This window comes from Haliotis cracherodii, unplaced genomic scaffold (genome assembly GCF_022045235.1).
Source record: "Haliotis cracherodii isolate W230 unplaced genomic scaffold, xgHalCrac1.p SCAF_5, whole genome shotgun sequence".
In the NCBI taxonomy this organism is placed as follows: Eukaryota; Metazoa; Mollusca; class Gastropoda; order Lepetellida; family Haliotidae; genus Haliotis; species Haliotis cracherodii.
The window spans coordinates 53,947,265-53,966,350 of NW_027266308.1; the positions used below are offsets into that span (position 1 = coordinate 53,947,265).

General features: G+C 39.1%; 1 protein-coding gene across 12 annotated transcripts in view; it reads left to right on the top strand.

Moving 5' to 3' along the window:
- The window catches only part of LOC139442677 (ribosome-binding protein 1-like), a 51,655-nt gene that overhangs the window by 7,867 nt on the left and 24,702 nt on the right, over positions 1 to 19,086 (top strand). For 11 of the 12 annotated variants that reach the window (XM_071223552.1, XM_071223544.1, XM_071223542.1 and 8 more), the window contains exons 3-12: positions 6,399 to 6,553; positions 9,091 to 9,163; positions 10,139 to 10,395; positions 10,565 to 10,602; positions 11,082 to 11,259; positions 11,820 to 12,062; positions 12,506 to 12,610; positions 13,437 to 13,603; positions 14,277 to 14,388; positions 17,413 to 17,508. In XM_071223552.1, coding sequence (XP_071079653.1) covers positions 6,399 to 6,553; positions 9,091 to 9,163; positions 10,139 to 10,395; positions 10,565 to 10,602; positions 11,082 to 11,259; positions 11,820 to 12,062; positions 12,506 to 12,610; positions 13,437 to 13,603; positions 14,277 to 14,388; positions 17,413 to 17,508 — 1,424 coding nt within the window. The remainder of the gene's footprint in view (positions 1 to 6,398; positions 6,554 to 9,090; positions 9,164 to 10,138; positions 10,396 to 10,564; positions 10,603 to 11,081; positions 11,260 to 11,819; positions 12,063 to 12,505; positions 12,611 to 13,436; positions 13,604 to 14,276; positions 14,389 to 17,412; positions 17,509 to 19,086) is intronic. The other variant, XM_071223549.1, reaches the window with a different exon arrangement.

The following is a 19,086-nucleotide window of genomic DNA, read 5'->3' on the forward strand; positions in this document are numbered from 1 at the left end:
AATAAATTTTGGTTAATTAAACACAATGAAAAACTAAGAAGAAAAATTACTGGAATCATTATGAACATAGCATCTTCAGAAATGTGCAGTGAAAGCAGTCATGTCTTGGTCTGCCTAGTAAGCACAAAATGAGCAAATATTTCTCTACAGTTGCTCCCATCTAGGAGTGCTTGTTTCAGCTGTTTGTTGGAAGAACGGTGACAGCTCCACAAAGGGACAGAATATGAGAGTTCACCTGTAGCTATATATACATGTATGTACTTAAACCTACAACAGGCTGACTACTCCCAATCAGCCTGTATTTAATTAGACATTCTTGCCATTTTGAGGAATGTGGTGTGACTTGTCTATCCCTTCAAAGAGTAATGGGCTGTGTGTGAGAGCACAATCACTAAGTCGCTCAGGTGAGACAGTGTCCCTAGACCTACATCCGTCTTCAAAATATTTGTGGCATACATGAGAATACCAAGTGTGCCCAAGATCCTGTTTGTTTACATCTTTACTTGACACTTTATTCACACTGGTTTTAGGTGACAAGGTAGACACAATTTTATGGATAACAACTTCTTTAATACTGTAAAAAGCGACGTTTCAGTATAGATCCTTATTCCATTGTCAAGCAACAAAAGATCTATACCCAAACGTCTCTTTTTACAGTATTAAAGAAGTTGTTATCCATAAAATTGTGTCTACCTTGTCATCCGTCAACTTCTAAGTAATGCCTATCAAACAGTTTGGTATTAGGTGGCAGTTGTAATAGTGGTATAACGTTTTACCATTAGGTAGAAATGGCAATTGAAGCAGATCAGGTTTTTTTGAGTTGTGAAAATGGAAATTAATCTCTAGACATGAATATGAATTTGCTTTATAGTGAATAATTAGCCTTCAATGAATCTTCCACAATATGAAAGTATCCACAGGATAATAGACTGAAATCAAGGCAGATATTGGAAGCCGCTCAAAAATTGAGCAACGAAAAGGTAGTGCTGTTGCTTGCCCGCCATCATGGACGGAGACCCAAACCTGTATTTCACACTGACTCACAGTCGGACAGGTCATTGTGACCTAGATTGAAAATATCCATGCATCATATTTCCTGCCAGCCAAGGCAACCTTAATAGATTAATATTTGTGAAATAACAACCCTCCCACTCGAATACCACAACAATTTTCATACCACACATGGAATCCTAGCCTATTGCTATGGCCTCCTCCGTGTGTGATTGTCATGCTAACCTCTGTTATGATGTGGTGATGTCCCTGCATTGTGTAGAGTGCTCACTGTGGTTGTATATTACCATATGTAGAACTAAATGAACATGAAGCTGGAACTTCATCGTGTGTGTGTGTGTGTGTGTGTGTGTGTGTGTGTGTGTGTGTGTGTGTGTGTGTGTGTGTGTGTGTGTTCTGCTAGTCCTACTAACACCTTAACTATTTGGCAATTTGGCAAGGTTTATAGGACTAGTGCCAATTTCTAACATTGATTAATCAAATTTCCTTGATCTTGCTATCTCAATAATGTCAAGACTACAGATCCAACTTCACAAGTGATCACGATCATCAGCACAAGGGATGGGTTTCACTGGGTTTCACTTACAGATGAGTCTTACATAATCTAACAATTCAGATTCACAACATTCTCATCAGTCTAATTTTGGCCTGTTGTTCAGAGATTGTCCTGTCAATCCCCGATATGTCATATTTCTGTCAGTGTCAGAGTAATGAGCTAGCTAGCACCCCTTCAACCAAACATCCCCCAAGGACTCCTGTAAATCAGTGTTGAGTTGTCCCTGCTGGCAATATAGTATCTGTGTCTCATGCTTCCTAGCCTCTGTTCATGTGGAGTGAAAGGCAGTAAAGCCATAATCATAAAGTGATAACTTAGAAACACAACAATAGCCCCTTTGGTGGTTGTTGTGTCAGGGTGTATTCAAGGTAGAATGTTAAAAAACATCTCATGGAATACTGTTAGGTACCGGTATTCTGCGCTGTACTTTATTTGAAAGTAATCGTGACTTCTAAACTGTTGAGATTGTTTAGTGGTTTGGTCTGGTTCGATCCCTATTTATACTACCTACTGTTAACAAGGTTTTTCACTGGTGTTTATGCTGACTGTTGACTTTTGAGTTATAATAGCTACAGTGAGAGCGCACTACTCAAAAGGGGTGCAGACACACTCCAGGGTATTACATGCTAATGTTTCAGTAAGTGCCAAAAATGTTCGAGTCTTTTGGCTTCAGATTGCCAGAGGGTCATTAAAAATTCACTTTAAAAAAATGGAGAGTCAACTTTGCCCCCTTTTCTGATAACTGGCCCATCATGTTCAAATGTGTCACTTGAACTGTAAGTACTCATGTCAGTCTGAAGCACTGATATAGCCCTATACAGAATGATGGATTCAACTTGATAACAGGACAACTAAACTATATGTGGAAAGTTTCTTTACTATATGAGTCTGAACTAGTCTGAACTAGTCTATTTTATACTTAGTTGTACAGTGATATTCAGTTTCCTTGGATAATTCCAGATATTTAAATTGAATTACCTTGAAAATGGTCCATTTGGCCACTGTCCAAACCAACAAACTTGACAAACAAAATAATCATGACAGAAAGTTGTTCATTAGCTATTCATATTGAACCTTGAAAATATATTATAGAACCTTTAATAAGTTCTATAAATATGGGAACAAAGATTTCAATTAGATTAAAATAACCTGTAATCATGATAATTGTGATGTGTTAGGCTTTATGAACGACTTTTATGAATTAATCAAATGGAACAAAGTAAACTGTGCACATTGTTGACACTGTTATCGTGAATCATGTTGATCCTTTGTGAGTAATTAGGAAGTTATATTACGTTTAGTTCCTGTGAAAGAGGATGTTCATGAATGATCATGCTTAGATTTCCTCATGAAATAAAACTTGAAATGCATTACATCTAATAATTTACAATTTTGCAGGTCCAAAACAGTCATTGCTGTTAGTAATCTATTTTCCTCCATTTGAAGAGAAATGTTAAAAGTTAAACTAGGCGGAAAATTTCATTTTATGAATCCTTGTATTATTTCCCTCTTGCCCTTCCTCTTCCACCCTGTGCCCCTCCCCCTCTCAATGTTTTTCATGTATGCATTTTTATTATTTTATCATTTATAAGCAACTATAATCTCATCCTAATTTCTATGGAGTTTTTACCTTGTAAAACAGACAGGATGATGATGGCATGCATCGGTTAAGTCGCAGGTCAGGTCAGTGTGTGACCTCTGACCACTCAGATGTTTATAATCAACACCTGATAACATTGATGCCTGCAAGCCTGGCATGCTGACTCTGAGAGTGAAGAACGCCAGTTCTTGATAAGATAACCATCACCCAACCCTTGTGGAGGAGATGTAATTAATGGAACTCAGGAACAATAGTTGTCCTACCCATAGCATATTGATGTTGGTTACTATACATGCTGTTTGGCTATAAACTATATGAAGGAAGATTTTGCGTTGCAAGCAGTTAGATTAGATAGTTTGCTGGTGAATATTTTCTGGTATGTTTCTATCTGGTCAGAGGTCAAGAAGGGGTCAGACTGATTTTATCAGTTGTACCAGTTTTTCATATTTAGATCTTTATTCAATGTTGATGAAAGATATTGACAATATTATCTCTGTGAATAATGAACAACGACAGTAATTATGAGGGAACTCAAAGGAATATTAAACTTTTCAAGCACATTTAAATAATTTGTCTTAATTTCTTTTTTAGTTTCATTTTTGTGATTGGTTAACATGGTTAAAGAATTACGGAATAGTGGACTAACACTTTGTCAATGAAAACATGTCTTTAAAATCATAAAAATATTTTTTCAAAAGAACCTTTCCTCTTCTACTGTGTGGAATCAAGCAATCTAGACTTGGTTAATTTGATCTAGACTTGACAAGGCTTTTAGTAAAAAAAAACACGTAAAAAATATAAATTCCACAGTCATGGTGCAGGACTAACGGAATAGTTTCAAAGAAAATTAAAAATAGGGTTGTAGAAAATGTTTGATTAGTTTTAAAGTTTGGTAAATATCTTACTCAGTTGTAAAACTACAATCTTCATTGCCGTACTACGTTAAACTTGGGAGTTTCTAGGCTCTTTCCCATGAATTTACAGATCACCTGCATGACTGATGTGTTGACATACACTCTGCCCATGAATACTTTGTGTTCACGCTGCATTTGTACAACGGCCACAGAGATTATGACAAGTGACAAACTGGGTTATTGCATACTTATGTATGTTACGATTGTTACATAGTAAATATGTTACTTCCCCTAGCTGAGGGGGGATTATCTTGACTGTATTGCCTGCTAAACAGGGGCCATAATAGTGTTATCATTACCTGCGTGTGAGATATTGAACCTTATGGAGATGTGTAAACACTGTGTGACATTACCCATGACCAAACCTGTTTGCCAGGGAGAGGCTACCACACGGGTTTGATGTCATGGTGTTCTTCGTTCAGATGGGAGGGCTGGGCTGCTGCTGCTGCTGCTGCTGCTGCTGCAGATGGGATCATGACAACTCTGTCAGCATGTTGCCCTCACTTGCCCCTGTATTCACCTTAACCCTTGTAACCCATTTTGCAGGAATAAGTTGCTGTGCTCATTTTGACCACGCCCTGATATTTGTAATGGGTTGGAAATAATCATGATAATATAAGTGACGTTGTTGCTTCTTGTAATAATGTCTGGACTTAATCGTTGTTAAGCACTATTGATTTATTACAATAGCCCCATTACCCCTGGTCATGTGGGCTTGAAGGGATACATGTAAATCATGGCTATTTTCTTTAATAATAGTCAGTTAAAATAAACAAAAATGAACCAAAAACCTAACTCTTTAGTACCATATTAGGTTGGCAGTATTTCTATATGTCAAGTATGTTGTGCAATCTTATGTCATCTATCTAATCTCTAATCTATCTGATTGTGATACTGCCCTAGCTTTTGACACCCAAATTTGAAACATTGCAGGGTGAGTGGAGTTCACAGTTACAATTTTTATAACTGACCCTTTCACCAGGTTTACTTTTGTTCACACTTCCTTACAAATGCAATGTCATGTCATGTTCGTTGAGTGTGCATGGCGTGACTCTTATATATTTCCTTAACTGATGATTTTTATTTTTTTTGCTCCAATGTGACAAAACTATAATTGTTTCCAGATGGAAAGAGTTTTGAATGATACATATTGAAAATACCAAATTAAAAATCATATAGACTTAGGAAATATATTATGGGCTATTGGGATCAACATTATTAAATTTTAATTATTTCTACCATACTGATTCAGGTTTTTACCTTGACTTACAAAAGTGGGAGTCCCCCCAAAATTTATTTTAAGGGTCTTTGCAGGTAGTATTAGGGTCCTTTACCTGAAATGGTGTAGTGTACTGTACGTTTTGATAATTACTTCAGAGCCTGGAATGAATTAATGATCATGTGTACTGTGGTCACGATTGATGGATGAAATGACAAACATCTGGAACTGCTCTTGATGCACTGTAGGAACAATTAATACTATTGTGCAGCCCTTGGGACAAAGTATATTCTTTTTATGCATCAAATCTCAACATTTTTTGCGTAATGGACGCACGTTTGTGCATCGCATAAATCCCTGCTGATTGCCTTCATATTTCTCCCATCTCTGTACAACCGTGGTAGTTCCTGGTCAGAATACATACCTAGTGCCCAGGAGGCGACTGATGAGGAAGGTGGTCGGTCCTATGTCCTGTCTGATTGTGTCTTCCTGCACTGAAAGCATGGTTACTCTTCATGCCGTTAACTGATTTGCCAGGCCTTTTGGACTGGTCAATCGGTTGAAGGGGAGCAAAATCTATCACAACTATATTGGTTGGGTTGGATGGGGATAGGGGCATGTCAGTTTCTAGAAATAACACAGGTCATAGGCGTTCACCACTTTTTGTGAAATCCACAATTACGGGTATGGTGCTGACAGACTTGAGATCATCCTCAATGCTAACCCTGCGTTCGAGCCGCTGGTCAAGCAGAATCTGGCACAGCCAGGTATTGTGCCTCAAACCACGGTCACTCATTCCCAAGGGAACATAAATGATGTGAAACAAAATGATGGGTTAAAAAAATTAACTTTTCTTCCTCGCTGGTTACAGGGTTATGTATGTTGTTCAACGTCCTATTGCCAGTGAAAGCTGATGTGATCCAATATCAAGCTATTCATAACCAATGAGAATGTTGATGCGAAACTCATATGTCTCAGTTTTCAGTAGCCTAGGATCGTGAATATTGCTTACAACTGCATTAGCGCTAATACAACAACTCCCAGTGCCACCGCTAACCATGATTACATGCTGTTATTAAATGTTCTTGTTGTTTACAGATGGCTCTCCTCTGAATGGTTCCAAATTGATTGCATCTGTTAAATCGGCCAACCTGAAGGATTCTGAAATTCAAACCCTGATCGAGATTCTCCTCAACCGACAAGGCATCTCTACATCAGGAGCTGGAGCTGCCTCGGCCACAGAATGGAACAAGGTCACAAAATTGAAGTCAATTAGATTCTTATCACATGATTTATTTGGGAATGAATGCTTAGCTATGGTGTCTGTATAGTTCATAAGCTTTTAGCAAGATATACCATTAGTACCAAAGTCATTCCTGAAATGTGATCTTATTGAGCATTTGAATGTCAGCATAATTTATATTTATATTTCAATCATATGGAACTGATGGCTTTGTAGTGTATCAATATCTTTGTAGAAATGCTTATTCCATCTAAGTGTAGTTTGTAGATGTGGATCTGCTGAACATGTAAACTTGAGGTATTGGTTTCAAAGCAGGAATTCACATTAATACACAGTAACATTTCAACTGTTTCACAATAGACTTTTTACTGTTTTGTTAATGACCAGCTGGTTTTGTCGTTTGTGCAAGCTCAGTAAGTTATTATGTTTCCCATTAAGTCTTCTGTTGATGTCATTGATATTCTGTAGCAGCTGTACTACGTACTGGAGTATTGATAGCTCACTCCCACAGCCACATGGTGTGAGACGGTTCCACGTGTTCAGCTCCTGCTTAGCTCTCTTTATCATACACCACAATTTATGATTATTTTAGGTCAGATAAACATGATAAATTCAATTATTTTTTTTTTAACTTTCAAGGCTAATAAGTTGAACATGCAGGCACAAACATAAAAGATCTTATCAATACTGACTGAATATTGACTGAAAGCCAGTTATTAAGGAAACCTCCATAGTGCCACATGTACAATGTAAAGTTAATAATCAAGTCTAGTACAATTCTGTTGGGTCTAGTCAGCTCAGCTAACTAAGTCCATATTATAGCACTATAGTCTATAGTAAAATGATGCCTAAGAGCCATGTTCGTGCTAGTTGTCTCAACAGTTCATGGCACACTGACAGACTGTAAGCAATAATGATATTGTGAAAAGATTAGCATGATTATTTAGGAATTCAACTTGACCTGAAATGTTTACCAGGAAATCGACTAACAACCTGAACTTCTACTAACCCTTTAACTGTTACATCAGACAGAGTGACTCAGACAGGTCCCAAGTTGCTTCACATTATTATATTTTTTTTATATATTTTCCTCAGAAGTCTTTTGAGCCAAAGACAAAATAAGACAATTTGCAAGAACATAAAAACAACCTTTGTTTCTTAAGGTTTTTATGTAAGTCCAGCAGACTATTTTTACCTATACATTGTTTCCTGCTGAAACACACATATGTGAAGTAGTGTGAATGTCACTTCTGTTGTCAATATCAACCAGATTAAGTAATTCCCTGTTTTACAGACACAATTGTAGGCTCATTACTTTCCAAATGTCACTCAAACTCAGTGTTCTGTGTAAATAAATACACAGTGCTTTATTGTAAATAGGTGAGTTAGACCTGCACAACAGATGACCAGCTGACCACGCTCTTATTGACACTGTCATGCTTACTGATTGACAGCTAAATAAACAACGATCAGCTGGATCATTGTAATGCTGTTGATTGGATTATTCAAACACACTTGGGGGCACAGGTGGCCCAGTTGTCTAAGGTGCCGCAATTTGCTGTGCAGAGGTGTGTCCCTTGGGCAAGCCAGAAACCTATGATTGTGGGTTTGAATCCCGGTTCGCCCCGATTATGTTTCTAGGTTTGTCAGCACCATACCCATGCTTATGGGTTTCACCGAAGTGGTAAACGTCTGCGACCTGCATCACTTCGGGCTTTCCTCCCACATTAAGCTGACACGCCGCAATATGACTGGAATAATGTTAAAATCGGCTTTAAACCCCACTCACTCACTCACTCACTCAAACACCCTTATTGTGAAGGGACAATGGATCTGCAGAACTAACAGATTAACATGTCAAATCATTTAGTTCATTATTGAGTGGATGTATCAACAGGGTATTGCTATTCAAGTAGCCATTCCAAAAAGAGTTATTTTGACAATTTTGGTTGATAACTTATAATAATGTTTTTAATTAATAAATAATCTCATACATTTTCGTGATATTTGAAAGTTTTGATAAGTATGGATGAATATAACATGTAGCATAGTTTTGCTTTATAATAAGAGAGAATGCAGTTTTCAAAGATAAATGGATTCATGTCATAACTATGTATTATTGGGATTCTTGGATACAAATATTTCATGCAAATTACCTGAATATGCTGGAGGACCCTAGGGGCCTTAATTGTTAATAACACTGATGAGCCTCATGGGGGTTCCAGGGAGGAATAATACCCCAGTACCCCATGCTATGCATAAGAGTGGTTGCAATGTGTGACCTGATGATTGTGTGGAATCTTTACCCAATGGCTTGGATCGTTGCTCATGCAGTCAACCACTTGTCTCTCTGGTTCAGACTTTATTGTGTACAGGCCACCTTGATAAAGCTGGAATATAGCTGTCTGGCATAAAACAACATTCACTTCCTTAACACTGATTAGACATAACACTTGTGAGCCCTGAGATGTATCACTAAAGCTGGGTAAACTTCATCATACAGATTATTTTGATTTCTATTGTGAACTTATGCTTTTTGTTTTCTAGAAAAGCCAAAAGGGAGACCCCACATCTCTGTTGAGGAAACAGCTGGAGGAGAAGGAGAGGGCCCTGCAGGAAGGTGAGTTGGTGGGGTGGGGTGGGGTGAGGGGTGGTGTTTATGGTTTAAGATTAACTGGTGGGTGTGTAATGGGGAGATAGGTAGGGATTGCTGTAGGGTGGGTCAGTGGTAGTGGGGGTGAGGGTGTTTGAGATGTTTATGGTTTAAGATTAACTGGTGGGTGTGTAATGGGGAGATAGGTAGGGATGGCTGTAGGCTGGGTAGGTGGGGGTGTTTGTGTTCTGGTTGATGTGTAATGGGGAGATAGGTAGGGTTGGGGGTGGTGGCTGTAGGGTAGGTGGGGGGGGGGGGGGGGGGGGGTTGTTATGGTTTAAGATTAACTGGTTGATGTGTAATGGGGAGATAAGTAGGGATGGCTGTAGGCTGGGTAGGTGGGGGTGTTTGTGTTCTGGTTGATGTGTAATGGGGAGATAGGTAGGGTTGGGGGTGGTGGCTGTAGGGTAGGTGGGGGGGGGGGGGGGGGGGTTGTTATGGTTTAAGATTAACTGGTTGATGTGTAATGGGGAGATAAGTAGGGATGGCTGTAGGCTGGGTAGGTGGGGGTGTTTGTGTTCTGGTTGATGTGTAATGGGGAGATAGGTAGGGAGGGTGTGGTATGGAGGGTGTTTGTGGTTTACAAGTTATTGGTGCATGTGTAGTAGGATGGTGGATCTAGGGTGGGGAGGTGTTGGAGTGTTAGGGGTGGAGATGGGTGTTGTGATGTAAGACTAATTTGGGGATGTGTGGTGGGTGAGTGGGTGGGGTGTTTGTGGTTTAAGAATAATTAGTGGATGTATGGTGGGGAGGTGGGAAGTGATAGTGGTCTGGGTTGGTATTATGTGGGGCTAATTTGTGGATGTGCATCTTAGAGGTGTCAGGTGAGTTTGTGGACACGAGACGAGAGGTGAGGTGGTTAAACAGTGTTACTTTGAACACCATCTCAAACATTAAAGATGAGACAGTAGGTATTAAGTGATGTTGTTGGTTAATTTTCAGAGCAAACCATAGCAATGTCTGCCAGCAGCCGTGTCAAGGAGTTGAGACAAGACCTATCATCAGAGAAGGCCAAGTTTGCCACACTGGAAAAACGCTACCAAGAAAAGCTAAGTCTTCAGGAGCGTGAGATTGAGTCTCTGCATGCACGCATGCAGAACACCCACCAGCAACACATGAGGGACTCGGAGGCCTTGCAGTCGAAGGTGGCACAGCTTGAGACAGCTGGCGACAGAAACGTCATTCAAAAACTGCAGGAGGTAGGTTTATGGTTGATGGTTGTCACTTGAAATGTTCATATTGATACTAAGAGTTTAAGATTCATCAATAATCTGTTGCAGTGATGTTGCTGTGATATTGCTGACTATGTTAGGGCCCAGTTATCACTCCTATTGCTCATTGACATTTTCTCCCTTGTGTGTTTTCCAGGAAAAGAAGATCTTAAGTGAGACACTGGCCAAAACAGCGTAAGCTCTTTTAGAAAAAACAATATATGTATACCATCAGTAGCACATTGAGATGTAATCTTTATGATTGATTCCTCTGAAAAGCATCATTTTTCCCTCGCTGTTGGAACACATGCAAAACGTTTGTTCCATGTAAACATCAGGAAGGTGGGGTAGCCTAGTGGGTAAAGCGTTTGCTCATCACGCCAAAGACCCAGGTTTGAATCCCCACAGGGGTGCATTGTGTGGACCACATTTCTTGCTGGAATATTGCTGGAACCCTACTCACTCACTCCATGTAAACAGCAACCAGTTCATTTATAACCAGGGAACGTTCAACTTGTGCTTAGATTAAATTAAACTATCTAAAACCAACACTTTATGAAAAGTGTATTAATGTAAATAAATAATCAAGGTAGTGTGTTTGTAGTTTGACTTGAGGCTAGCATAGTAACTTAATCTGTTGCTTATCGTACCAATCTTCCATGTTGCCCTGTCAGGAGCGAGAAGACTATTTCCCCGGCAGAGGTCAACAATCTCAAACAAAAGGTGCAGATCATGGAGAAGGAATTGTCTAGCAACGCCATCAAGCTTAACGCCTCAGAGAATGCCAAGAAGTCACTGGAACAGAAACTTGCCAAGTTTGAGGATCAGCTGAAGAAACATGATGCAGGACAGGTAGGCTAAGATCAGGACGGACACACGGTGTTCCAGTGTAAAGCTTGCACAGCATGTGTTTAGTCAGGGTATAACAGTACACTGTGGCAGGGAACAATAGGTTAGTAGAACAAGGCTAGCACAGGTTTGTCCGCGTATTCCTGTCAGGACAAATGGTGCAAAGACTTTTGCGTTTCTTAGTCTATGGACTCGAAACTAGAGCTCAACGAAATCCACTATGATTTTTGTTAGTCTGTGTTGAAGCGTGGATGTTACAGTAATCTGCATGCACCATATCACTTGAACAGTGCTGCCAGAGATAGACACCATATCAAACTAGACGCAGTGCTTTTAGGACAAGTATTTTATGTAAGATACTAAATTTCTTTTGAAAACTACAAATCCCTTTAGATTTTCACCAGCCTCGAACCGTTGATCTGAACATTCCGAAATCTTACTCGGCATAAATAATGATGATAAAGGGTGGTTGAAAATTAATTCAAAGCAGAAATGGGACAAAACTGTTTTCAATCGAATGGAATATGATGTATTATTTATGAATGTTGATTCTGACTTTGCAGAAGGACTCTGACGTCCAGATGACTCGCAGGATGGAGGAAGTAAGCCAGGAGCTGCGTCGTGCTGAGGCCCGCAACGATACACTTGTTAATGACAAGAAGAAGGCTAATGGAGAGCTTACCAAGGCAAATGATGCTCTGAATAACGCCCAGCAGGAAGTGAGCACACTCAAGTCAAAACTGCAGGAGTTAGAAAAACATCTATCAGCCAGTGATAACCAAAAGGAACTTGAGACAAAATTACAGGTACTGTGTTCTTATTGCTTAATAATCATCTTTTGAAATTTATGACTCTTGGCATCATCTTTTTAATAAACATCTTAATCATTATAAGTTTTATAACTGACTAATGGGATTCCCAAAGAACTCCAGGTAGTAGGTAAATTCCTCATACATATACATTGAAAGAATTTGTTTTTGACAGTAACAGTCTTGTCCCATGCATGTTATTATAGATGCCTGCAATCTCATTTGATAAACATTCGAATCACTCTATACGCTATTAAGAGCTTCAGTTTCTTTGTGGTAATTGCAAAACTGCCCCATTCATCCTGACACAGGATGCTTCAAGTCAAGAATTCCAAGATAAATCTCTGCCACCTTTAATATTAATATGAAAAGCCACAGCATGTTTAGATAATATTTCAAAATGGACTCCAATCTTTTACTCACTTTTACTCCCATTGCAGGAATCAGAGAGAAAGAAATTGGATTTAGAAGGAAATATTAAAAATTTGGAAAAACAGCTTTTTGTCATACAGAAGCAGCGAGCAGAGCTTGAATCAGACATGAAGGTAAATATAAACTAGAAGTCTAATGTGAATGTATATATAGCTTCTTAAAGAGAATCAGATCATACATTAATAAATGCCCATGTGAGATGTTTGACTAATGGGTCATGATGCTTTAAACATGTTGTCTTTAAGTCAACTTAATTGTGGGAAGAAAATCTATAGTGACAGGTGATATTTGCCATTTCAATGAATCTCACGAACATAGCCTAGTGCTGACAAATCAAGGATCATGATTTGGGATCCGACCTGCAGGGTCTGCCAGCAAGGATACACTTTGCACAGTCAGGGCACCTGACACAACGTTGCTACAAATGTGCTCTAATGGGTGTCGAACGTTTGCACATCTTTAGAATAGAACATTTGCACATCTTTAGAATGTACCATACAAGTTTTACTACATGAGATTTGAAGTATATTAGAGATGCTACTTTTTTAGCTGAAATTAATTTTCTCTGTTGCAAAGTTTCTGATCATCATGCTACTTCAGATATGAGAAAACAAAGCTATGGTTTGTTTGTGTATATTTGCAACATGGACCCTATTTATTCTAATTGCAGGAATCAGAAATAAATAAATGGGATTTAGAAGGAAATGTTAAGCATTTGGAAAAACAGCTTTTCGTCATTAAGAGTCAGCGAGCAGAGCTTGAATCAGATATAAAAGTTAATATAAATATAGTTTCTTTGAGATATATTAGAGCTTACTTCTGTTATAGATATATGATAACTCAGCTACTTTGTCAAATGTAGCCTCAGGAGACAAAATATTTTTATACAAAATCCATCTGATGAGCATTCATGGTAACACCTCTCATCGCTTGTCTTAGTCGCTGCAGCAGGAGAACTATGCCTTGGCGGAGGAGATGAAGACCACCAAGGAGAGGCAGGCTGGGGAGGGACAGGAGGCCCCAGCAGCACCGGCCGGAGCTCCCAACGGGGATGTCCATGAGAAGGCAGATGGGAAGCAAATTGAAATCAGGGAGCATGAAAAAATGTAAGTGTAGTCAAAGTTAAGACCTACCACATGCCAGTTTAGTGCTTATACTGTTTGAAAAGAAGCAAAGAAGGTGGCATTAAGTGTTGCACATGTGCCCAATCCTGTTGTCTTTTTGGACAGTAGATATTTTCTAAACCCAAAAAGAAGTACCATGACTAGTCAAAGTTCTGTGATCACTTTGTGCATGTGTTCTCTGGTGTTTTTGATGTAAGGCTGGGGTAGAAACTAACATTTTTAGTCCACTAGTCCTTGTAATGATAACATATAGCAAAACCCTTAAAAATGGCAAATTTCTACTAGTCCTTAGGATACCCTAACTATTGGGCAGTTTGGCAAGGACTACAGGACTAGTGCCAATTTCTAACGCTGTAAGTTATGCTGATTGACTGCTAAGTTTGTCTAGGTAATAGACTTTTGCGAGGGGGTCTACTTGCCTACTAATCTGATATTTAAGTATGTAATATGTAAATAGGAGCTATTGAAAATGATAATCAACATGCGATTAGTTCAGTTGAATTATTCTGAGTGACTTGGCTTTAATGCCCATGTATTTCAGTTATATCTACTGACTATTGACTTTGGTCATTTAAAGATATTCCAAAAAGCGACTGGGGCAGGTGTCTAAAACCTTTTGTTTCATGAATAAAATGGTGTTGGATTTATTATTCAGACTTGGAGAGAAATTGGCAGAAATTGGCAGACTGACCACAGACATTCAGTCGCAGAAACAACAGGTGTCATCATTACAGGAGCAGCTGGATGCTCAGAAGAAGAAAAATAACGTAAGTACATGTATAGACTTTCCCTGTTTCCCTGGGGTGTGATACAGTAGTTAGCTCCCTGGTGTGGTGCATTGTGGGAATGTATACAGTGTGGACCAGTGACTGTAGCTTACCAATACACAGAAACATTCTGCACCCACTCCGTGCTGGGTTGTGCAATTGGTTTGCAATAGGGTTTGGACGATGCACCAATGGTGCAATATGCTACATATCACGATACCTTGCTCACGATCCAATACATATCATGATACTTGCGCATGGTCTAATCGGTAAGCCATCTTTTTAATAGACAGAATAGCCAACTACTAACAATTTACTGTTAGCAGTGTCAAGTATGGCGCAGTGAATGAAATATTTATGTTTTCACTGCTGTTTTTACACTTGTTATTAGTGTTAGGTGAAACATTTATTAAAGGATACATTTAAGGTCAGAATCGATACCTTTTACTCAGTGTGTGATTGTGATCGATACTTGTATCAAGAAGTTAAAAAGATGCTTCGGCGTATCGACCCACTACTAGTTTGCAATGCTGATTAGTTTTGCATTGCAACTCTCTTACTTTTTGGTGTCATAGTCATGATAACAATCTTCTCAGCTGATGGAGAAGTTACATGGAACACACTGTAGACATGATCAATGTGCCCGTCTATTCCCTTGCCTGGTAAAATGGGTGGTACATGTTTTTATCAGCTCTGTTTTCAACTTGTCAATCCAACCTGTAGCAAGTCAAGGAAGAAATTGTGTTTTTTTATTTACATTTTTGAATTGTCACCCCTGTGCATTATAACATGTATGCTGCGATAACATAACCATGCTACAATGTTGGCTAAGATGTCGACATAAACTCAGAATGTTACATTCGAAACTACCCATTTACTCACAGGTAGTATGATACTTGTAGCTAGTCTGCACATACCCGCTCCTCTTGTAGCCCTCACATGTTTACTAACCATGGTTTAGTTTGAAAGGAAATAGTTCAACGACATAGGAACCATAAATTTACAGTGCTGATATCATCAACAAATGAGTATACTCTTAAACGATTAGCTCTATACCTCATGCTGTGTTAAAAAGAAAACCATCGCTCGAACTCTGAAGCCTTAGATCTACCATCTTCCCGAGGCAAGAGCGTCCACTAGCCTTTTTGTCAAAGTCTTGTTTCCACCTTTGCCATATCATGCCCACTTTCCTCTGCTAAATATGATTGGACTGTCACACATATAGATAGTCCAATCAGTGAATGTTTCACAATATCATCATCCACGACTGGTACACCCTCGTAAGAAAGTGATTTACCGCTGCCTGTCTTTACTGATATGACTACATTTACGATATTGCATGAATATGTTTTTTTCATGTTTTTATCACCCCAACAATTGCAGGGTTGAAATCGCGAATACTTTCGTTATCTGATCAACAAGGTTGTCACCTATGGTAGTTGCCATCTTTGTTAAGCTGTACCATAAGAACAGCAATCTTATTGGATATCACGTTTTCATTAAAAGGGGCATTACTCGTGATCTACGTGAGGTGGCGCCGGGGTCGAGCAAATAAAAGTGGCCTTGATGTGGCAAGGGTAGAAACTAGGCTTTGATATATGCTAGTGGACACACTTGCCTCGGAAAGATGCATATCTACAGGCTTGTAGCCTACAGTTCCTGACTGTTAATAAATAAACTGATTCTAAGACTTATCTGTATCTTTGTCAACAGTCTCATAACGATGTATGTGATGCATTGACATCCAAATTTTGGGATTTACCAGCCTGTATCAATGTGGCTTTATGAGCAGTTATTCAGGGTTATTGAATTAAATGCAAACTTATATTGTTATCAGTGATATGTCCTGAGGAAAGGTTTCACATACCGGTTCTGTAAATCATGAAATTTATGCAAAACGTGAGAGTGTCCCTTTTTGGCATTAATAAGTGAGGCATTTTGATCTGGACACATTGGAGTAGTACATTGTCATGTCAGGTTCACTCACATGGGAGGAAACAGTCACATATACAACAAATCTCACAGTAAACAGTGTACTGGAGATCCTCACCAATAATTGTATGATTATAAGCAAACCCCAGCTCACCCACATGGTGAAAATGTCCAGTACAGCAGTCATGGTGAACACATTCCACTGCAGATTTACACTGAACGGATCGCACCAACTTGTGTAAGAACACTTGAAACTGTACCATCTTCCTCAGTTACCTTATCTGTGTCATATGAAGCAGAACCATGAAGATCCAGGGTAGAATAGGTCTTCAGCAACCCATGCTTGTCATAAAAGGCGACTATGCTTGTCATAAGAGGCGACTAACGGGATCGTGTGGTCAGGCTTGCTGACTTGGTTGATGCATGTGATCGTATCCTAATTGCGTGGATCGATGCTCATGATGTCAGTCACTTGATTGTCTGCTCCAGACTCGAAAATTTTCAGACCACAGTCATATATAGCTGGAATATTGCTGAGTGCGGCGTTAAGCAACAAACAAACAAACAAACAATCATATGAAGTAGGCTACACACATTAATTTCATGACACAGTTAGGCCTGGGGCTAATACTCACATTAACTTGGTTTACGCATTACTTTCATGATTTACAGTGGTCATATAGCTTCAGTGACAGAGGATCAACACAAGTATATAAAATGCTGTATGGACTCTGTGTTTATTTGGAGATTTAGATTGATGAGAGGTGAATGTACAAAGACAAGCTATGTGTGAATTAACATTCAACTAATGTGTCTTGTTTATGTGAATACTCACCTGTGTTGCTTGGTCATTCTAATCAGTGCTAGGTTCATCATTGCTCATCGCTGAAATGATATTATTGTTCATTTGTTGAGATAAACAAACAATTATTTTATGATGTTACAGATGATAGGTTAATTTAACAAAAATGTTTGGAAAATACATAATAATGGAGTGGAGGTGGTATAGGTATAGGGTTATCTAATTGAGTTACCATGGTTACGGTCAGCTGTGATGTTGTGTACACTTTAGTCTTCTGATTACCATTGCAGGAATTACGGGAAAAGAACTGGAAAGCAATGGAGGCGTTAGAAAAAGCTGAAAAATCAGCCTCAGTTAAAGTTGATAGTGCTGTCAAATCCTCTAGGGTAAAGCCATTTTGATTTGATTACCCTTAACCAACTCATCTGTGAGACTGACAAACTGATCATTTACCAAGCACAAAATGTCATCACAAGTCCACATTGCAATCAGTGTTGCTTGTATCAGTTCTGTTGCTTATGTTGGTGATATATTAGTAACTAGGAAATGGTTATGATTATTTTGATTATTTTCTTAAATGTAGATGTACAGGGTACTAACTCCTTGATCTGTCCAGCACATTTGCATGATGTTGATACAACTAGTATGTCTGCATGATCAGCCGATGATGAAATGTCTCACTTTAACTAATATGCATGTCCTTTGTCTTATCCCACATGTGTAGGATGTAAGTATGTCTTGGTTTTCATTGGACCAGTGGCCTGGGATTGGGATGGTGTGTTGCATAACTGATCTCAAACAGAACTTAGATAAACATCAGAAGTGCCTAAATAAGTAGATACATCAGTGTTCAAAATGACTTTGGTGCCTAAATGGTCAGAGAGACTAATTTTGTAAAAGTACTTTCCCTTAGCAAAGAATCATGCAAAAATGAAAGATTTGTTAATGGACGTATCAACAGTGCAAGAAGAGTTGAAGTTTTATAGTCTCCCCGACTGATGTGTATGGTGCATAATCCTGTTATCAAGAGGGATTCTTGACTGACAAGTCCTGTGATTGCACATCTAACACACATTCATATGTTTATTGTGAAAATTCAGATTTGACTTCCAAGAAATGTATGTATGTGGTTATAAAGTATGTGAAAAAAATATCACTAGACAATTTGGGACTTGTACTTACTTATCCTCCTGTATTCTACTGGGCACATGATACTGCCAAGCAGTATTTCAAACACAGACAACCTAATACCACAGAGGAGTATCTAAAAAAATATGTTTTCTTCAAAGAGAAATTTTTTGACATTATCAAGAAATGACTGTGATGATCCACCTGAATTGAAGTGTCACAGTAGTTGGAGCCATGATGATTCTATTGTTTTAATAGGGATGTCCCAAAGACAGGTGTGGGGCGGTGGGGTAGCCGAGTGGTTAAAGCAAAAGACCTGGGTTTGATTCCCCACATGGGTACAACATGTGAAGTCTATTTCTGGTGTTCCCTGCCGTGATATTGCTGGAAACATTGTAAAACATTGTAAAACTCAACCCACTCACTCATCCACAGACATGTGATCTGTGTAGATTTGTGTGAATCAAACATTTAAGGGGTTATCAGATACAACCACTTAAGCAGCAAACCTCAGGCCCCCAGGATTCCCCTATATATCGAACACTGTAAACTGTTCCGCCAAGACATTTTGGCAAAGTGAATCTATACTGCCCCAATGAAAGCCATTTCTTACCCGGGCATCACACTCGTCAAAGTAAAGAGTGGATTAGGACAGGTGGTAGATTAGGACAGGGAGTGGATTAGGACAGGGAGTGGATTAGGACTGGTGGTGGATTAGGACTGGTAGTGGATTAGGACAAGGAGTGGATTAGGACTGGTAGTGGATTAGGACAGGGAGTGGATTAGGACAGGGAGTGGATTAGGACTGGAATCAAACCTGAAAGTTGACATAAACA